The sequence below is a fragment of the Etheostoma spectabile genome, chromosome 19 (genome assembly GCF_008692095.1).
Source record: "Etheostoma spectabile isolate EspeVRDwgs_2016 chromosome 19, UIUC_Espe_1.0, whole genome shotgun sequence".
NCBI lineage: Eukaryota > Metazoa > Chordata > Actinopteri > Perciformes > Percidae > Etheostoma > Etheostoma spectabile.
In genome coordinates, this window is record NC_045751.1 from 17,239,972 (window position 1) to 17,246,421 (window position 6,450).

A 6,450-nucleotide genomic window follows, 5' to 3' on the forward strand; every position below is an offset into this window, starting at 1 on the left:
AGAGAGAGAGAGAGAGAGAGAGAGAGAGAGTGTCGTGGCAGGGAGGAAGAAACGTTCTAAAACTGCTTCTTTTTACAACGACAGATGACAACAGCGCTGCTTCAGGGTTTTAAGATGAATGAAATGACCACAGTTGCAACTGTGGGACAGAGCTTTTCACTGTGTGTGTTTTTAGAATACCTGAAAAACCCTGTGGCATAAGGGGAGAATGACGGAGCGGTCTAGGTGTAACCCCATGACTAAGCTTCTGTCTTGGTTGTGTGATTCCACAGTAATTATAATGCCTGGATGACAAAATGCTAACAAGTGTCAACTGATAGACAGATTTAACAGATTTTTAGGGGGCGCCTCTGTTAATAGGGATGGGACACTTTTGCTTTTGTAGTCCCACTTTGTGATTTTAAATGACAAAGCACAACCTTAACTTGAAGAAAATATTACCTAACAACATAACTGGCGGGTAAAGTGGGGTGGTGATGGCGTAGTGGATATAGTGTATGCCTTTGGTGTGGGAGACCTGGGTTTGATCACTTAACCCCTAGCTGCCCCAGAGGCGTGTATGTATGTATGTATGTATGTATGTATGTATGTATGTATGTATGTATGTATTTATATATCTCAATTGTAAGTTGATAAAAATGACATGACACTTACATTTTTGGTCCACCGTTTGACTCCATCATAGCCTTTTGTCCTTAGCTTATCATAAAAGAAGCTGTTGAAAAAGTGAACCTGAGGGAGAGAACAGAGTAAAATCAGCGTTAGGGCAGATCAAACGAAATTTTTGGCCAATTTTGGCTGGTCGGCAGGGCATGGTTTGGCTGTTGTTGACATGGTAACCGGGTCACAAACTCTTATTTTAAACAGTAAAACCCGTTTCTGAAAACATCTGAGCAATCTGAACAATGCAGTAACACAATTGATTCATATTGACTTGGTTCATATTTGATCAGCATTGCTTAGTTTGACTGCAGTTCATGGCACAGCGTTAGACTCCTCGGCTCTGATTGGTTGTTTTCCTTCAAGGGCTGTGGAAACTTGCCATTAGGAACAACAGGAAGTAGGAAACTATTTTTTTTTGTAACAGAAAATCTGCCTCATGTGCCTCTGTCGGGACATCATGACAGTTTCAGCAAATAGGACAGAAAATATTTTTTTGTAAAACTACCTACTGCAGCTTTAAAAAGCTATTGGTATTTATTTCCTTACCTTCTCTGGCACAGAGTCCATGACCAGGTCCCCATACATGTTCATAATCTGAATAAAACAGAAACATTATATTATAAAGAAATATCTCAAAAATAGGCACAGTAACCTTTCTGATCAGTGACTACAAAAAGGTGGTATTTAACCCATTTGGTCCATTTATTGGTTAATAATACATTTCCGCCATCTGACACGCTTTCCTGTATCTGTAGGGACTGAGTACACTTTGTTTTAGCTTAGTTCAGCAAGAAGCCTGACAATTGTATTGATCTTGTCCTGCGTACGCCCCTTTCATTACCCTTGGAATTTATAAATTAATCTTACCAAACGAGAGACACACACATGTATTGTATTCCAGGTAAGTGTTTTATGAATTGAGCTTTCACAATTCCAGGAAAAAAAAGGTTGTAATGAGCTCACAGAGTATTTTTTGGCACCTCATTGTTTTCCAGACAAGCATGAGACGCATTGTTAACAGCCCTGAGGATCAGGTGGCAGTACATTTATTCTATGCTCATCCTTGGTGTAACTTAACAATGCAAACTCCTGCAGCCGTATGCCTCGTCACGGACCTTTTTACACCTGTCATAGCAGGAAAAGCGTTGATGTAACTGGCAACATCAAAATTGGGGGTTGACCGATTCTGGTTTTCCAGGGCCGATACCGATTATAAGTAGCCAATAAAACTGATAAACAATATTTTCGATATTTACAGTGAAAATATGTTGGTATCTTACAAACTCCCAACACAAGTAGCAATGTCACAGTGTAAAAACACTCTGATAAAAGGTATATGTCTAAAACGCAGACACAAATTATTTGCAACTGCCAAATATCAGCGCCGATAATTGGCCAGGCCATTCATTGGTCGATCCCTAATTAAAATAACTGGACACTTGATGGAACTGAGCCATTATTGACAAGTTTAGTTTTCCCTGCAAGGACAAGACAAAATACCATGGAAAAGGTTCTATTGTGTTAAGAGTGTGCAGTGATGTACCTGGTCGTTGAGCCAGTTCTGTCCGTACAGAGTGCCCAGGTCGTCCATGGTCAGAACGTGGCGTTTGTAATTGACTCTGAATGTTTTAGCCAGGGACGATCCCGATGACCGCTGGAAGGATTGTATTAGGTGCTGGACCACAGCTTTCCTAGTGGTAAGAACAATTCACACACTTGATGCATTAGTAAGTTACTTAATCAATTCACCTACGTGGTGTTACTTCAGAGGTAATAAATGGCCCCCGCTAGTTTAATCAACCTCCAGATGCCCTAATTAACGTCATAAATTAGGTGAAATGTTAGAAGTCTGCTGCCTGTTAACTTACAATCTGACAGAGCCAAAGGACCAGGCCTAAGGTTCTAACCACATGAATAAATAATTAGAAAGGCCACAAACTGATTGCTGTGGTCATTTGATCGGTACACAACAAAGAATGGTGATTGTTAATTGTCACAGTGACAATTCACCTCAGTGGGACTAAAAACTGTGTTGCCGCTTTCTGGGAGGGGGGGTGAGGAGGAGGGACAGTTAGACCCAGCGGCAACAGGTCAGCAGACCGCTACCATTAGACCCAGCCCGTGTCCAGCTCATTCTCTATAACCAATGCAGCATAAAAGCATGGCGAAACCTGCCAGCCAGCAGGTGGACAACTTGTTAGTTGGCTAACATTAGCTTGCTAACTCTCCCCACAGGAACAAGAATCCGAGCAGAATAAAGCTGTCACGTGTGGCGATAGCAACGTGCTTTGTGTGGATCAAGCATGAAGTTAATTTGACCCATTTAGCAACTGGCTCTCTGTCACGTAACGTTAATTCTCCACTCCTCATTTATCAGTTACTGCAAAACATCAGCCCCGCGTGTTGCCGGAAGTTGGCTTATACGGACGTTTATAGGTTACCATGGCAATGGTACACTTAAAAATAGCGAGTCGCTTTACCATTCTGCTATGTTGATTTGAATGAAAATGGCCTTTCTATCCATTTTATTTCTATGGTTGTAACTATTCCTATTTACTCACATGCTTTTTGTCAAACATTTTCCTGGATACTAACTCTGTCTGCCTTTGATATGGCTTATAAAACAGTCAAGTGAACAATAAATGACAAGGACTGACAGTTAAAGGTGCTCTAAGCGATGTTGGGTGACGTTACTTCTTGTTGACGCTCAAAGTATTTGCAAACAAAAAGAGCCTAGCTTGCCCCTCCTTCCTACCGTCCCCTCCCTTCTGTGCTTCCGCGCACTAACACCCCCCACCCCCAAATCCTTCTTGTAGGTTATTGGCTGGAATGCCATTGGACTGTCATTGGACCCTGGACTGTCTTCAGAGACCCCGCTTTATACAGTGTGTCCTGAGGACAGGCAGCTCACGGATAGTGAGGAGATGTTTGCTGTATGTGACAACAAATGTTAAAACACATGTCATCGCTTAGAGCACCTTTTCTTTGTTTCAAGGCAATGAAACAAGAAGGACATTCCTTGCAGCACCAGCGGGTACAGTTCCACAACTTTGGTAAATCATTTCATCCAACCATTTCCTCTGCAGGTAAACACCGTTTGACTACACACAAAAGAAGTAACCAAACACTGTGTCAGACCTGTGTGGCTGTGAGAAGCTCTCACTGAAGATGTCCTGAAGCTTCTCTACAATGTCATCCACATGGACGGGGATCAAGCTGCCATACTGCTGTAGAGACTCTTCAAGAATACCTGGTCAGAGGAAAAACATAATCATCTTCACAAAGAGCCTCTCAGTCTCTCTCTCTCAGTCTCTCTCTCTCTCTGTCTCTCTCTCTCTCTCTCTCTCTGCCAAGTGAGAACACTATATTTTCAAGGTGCAATATAGCGAAGATAAAAATAAAACTACTGTATCCGCGATTTTAAGAAATTACTATTATTATCACAACCTGCACCCAATGTGGCTCCACACCAAAAACAAATCACTTGTTCCAATTCATTGATTTAAAAAAAACATACCAACAAGCAAACAAATTGTACCAAAAATTGCAACCTTGGCATGGGAAATTCTGTTTTTAGCATTTGAGCAAATTAAAAAAAAATCTATTTTAAAACAATCAGACCAACAGCGAACGTGAACCAACAGCCCGAGTCTCTGATCCTTACCAGTCACAAAAGCCATGTGTTCCTCAGTAAGGGCCAGCTCCACTGGTTTGACCGCCACGTCCCGCCTCCCTCTGTCCTCTTGTTTGACTGGAGAGCAGCCATTCATCTGTTCATCTGACAGAGAAAAAAGAAAGAATTACAAACCCATGGCGCCCAGCGCAATGCTCAAGGCCCACGAAACTGAGATCAACCACATCACACACCACATTAACTGTCCCAGCTGCTATTGTTTTCCTGCTTTAAAGCGGAACAAACACCAACCCAACTGAAATGTGTCGCTCAGCCCTGAGATTCTCCTGCATAGCAAAGCCCAGAGCGTTCTGAACTGTTCATTTTAAAAAGTTGTTTGCTTGTTGTCTGGCGGACAGACTTGACAATGCATGAATTTAGGCTTTTTATATATTGGCATCATAATGTAGGTATTTTGGCACACTTTTATTGCAATAACATTGTCTTTTGTAATTTCATGACATTTGTTGTTAGTAGGAAAAAATATAGAACTGTGCCATTTGAAATATATTCTCTACAATACAATTCAACTAGCCCTCTTTAGAGGTAAATGTGTGTATGTCCGTACCTCTCTCCGACTCTGTGAACCGCTCTTCGTTGGGGTCATCCTCTCCGTCGGTGTATGGTGATTGCCGATACCTTCTTGTCCTCTGCTTGCTGTACAGATTGTGCCTTCGCCCTCTTCGGCTGTACCGGTACCCTTGGGAGTATACCCACTGCGCCCGCTGGCGCCAGCTCTTCCAGTGCTTGGTTAGCCGAAATCCAAGGCCGCCGTGGGATCGCAAGCGCTGCCAGCGCCGGAGCCTCCGCAGAGCCCTGTACCTGCTAAGGTGGGACCTGAACACGTCCCCGGCTTTGGCCTGGGAGACCAGAAGCTCTCCCGGGACATCGCCCTCTTCTGCCTTCTGCTGGGGTCCGTGATGTTGGTGGTGTTGCTGTGAATGAGGGTGCTGCGTGGACTGGGAGAGAAATTCTGGGATCTCCCACTCCAACTCTTCATCCTCTCCTTCATCTTCAACCTCATCCTCATCCTCTTCATCATCTTCCTCCTCCTCATTGTTATTATCCCAACCCTTGCCGTCAAACTCTAACTCGTCCTCCCCCTCCAGATTGTTTTCTTCATCCTCATCACCTATTGCCTTGATCGTACCCATCCCATCCTCATCCTCCTCTACATACTCGCCCGTCCACACCTTCTCTTTCTGCCCCAGTCTGAGGTGCATGGGACTGGGTACACTGTGGCCAGACACCGGGACAATGAGGTGGTCTCCAGGGATCCCACCTAAACCCAAACAGGAACAGGGATTAACTACGTCAGCTGTGTTCAATCATGTGCCATCATCATGGCCCAAAAAGAATTCAGGGTTTCATTTTAACCAAACACTACCGGAGTTCATTCCACTTGATACACGTAGTGCTGAATGGACAGACTGGTGGGCTTTGACGTCGCAGAGCGTTCATAAATGATATGCCAACAGCGACTCGCCATAACTGAAGAACTGGTCCTAGGAAATGCTTGCCTTATCGGCTTGTAAAACGAATAATCAATAATTGCCTGGGGGTACGTTGGAGAACTGCAGAGGGTATTATTTAAAAAAATGTTCAATAAAAAAAAGCCTTGCGTGTGCAATCTGACAAGCGGGAGCAGTCCGGTAAAACTGTTCGTGCTTGTCACACGCACGCTGCAAGAGTTGAATTGTATCACACTTTTCCTTACGCTAACAACGCCCGGTGCCTATCAATGAACAACAGACTTTTGCTTTTTTTGCGAGTTCTCGAAACCAGTGGTTCTCACACCTTTCATATCAAGGAGGACCCCTAAACTAGGGCTGCACGATTATGGCCAAAATGATAATCACAATTATTTTTTATAAATATTGAGATCACAATTAATTATCACCATTTTTTGTTGATTTTAATCAAAACAAATTTTGTCACATAGGCTATTTATAACTGCTTTCACATCCATGTTGTGCTACATTCCTCTTACGTTGAAGTTATATGCCCGTTATCTACCAGACGAAATATCAACACGGATTTTGGTACCTCATTACTGTGCCACTTAAATGTCTGCGCTTCATGGCTCAAAGTCTTATAACGCATCCCCCCCCCCC

At 43.3% G+C, this 6,450-nt stretch overlaps 1 protein-coding gene across 2 annotated transcripts in view; it reads right to left on the reverse strand.

The window, feature by feature from the left end:
- Nucleotides 1–6,450, reverse strand: part of senp3b (SUMO specific peptidase 3b) — a 13,077-nt gene that overhangs the window by 2,971 nt on the left and 3,656 nt on the right. For both annotated transcript variants that reach the window (XM_032544449.1, XM_032544451.1), the window contains exons 3-8: nucleotides 4,905–5,618; nucleotides 4,328–4,441; nucleotides 3,802–3,913; nucleotides 2,207–2,354; nucleotides 1,210–1,257; nucleotides 655–732 (exon numbers count right to left, since the gene is read on the reverse strand). In XM_032544449.1, the coding sequence (XP_032400340.1) occupies nucleotides 655–732; nucleotides 1,210–1,257; nucleotides 2,207–2,354; nucleotides 3,802–3,913; nucleotides 4,328–4,441; nucleotides 4,905–5,618 (1,214 nt within the window). The remainder of the gene's footprint in view (nucleotides 1–654; nucleotides 733–1,209; nucleotides 1,258–2,206; nucleotides 2,355–3,801; nucleotides 3,914–4,327; nucleotides 4,442–4,904; nucleotides 5,619–6,450) is intronic.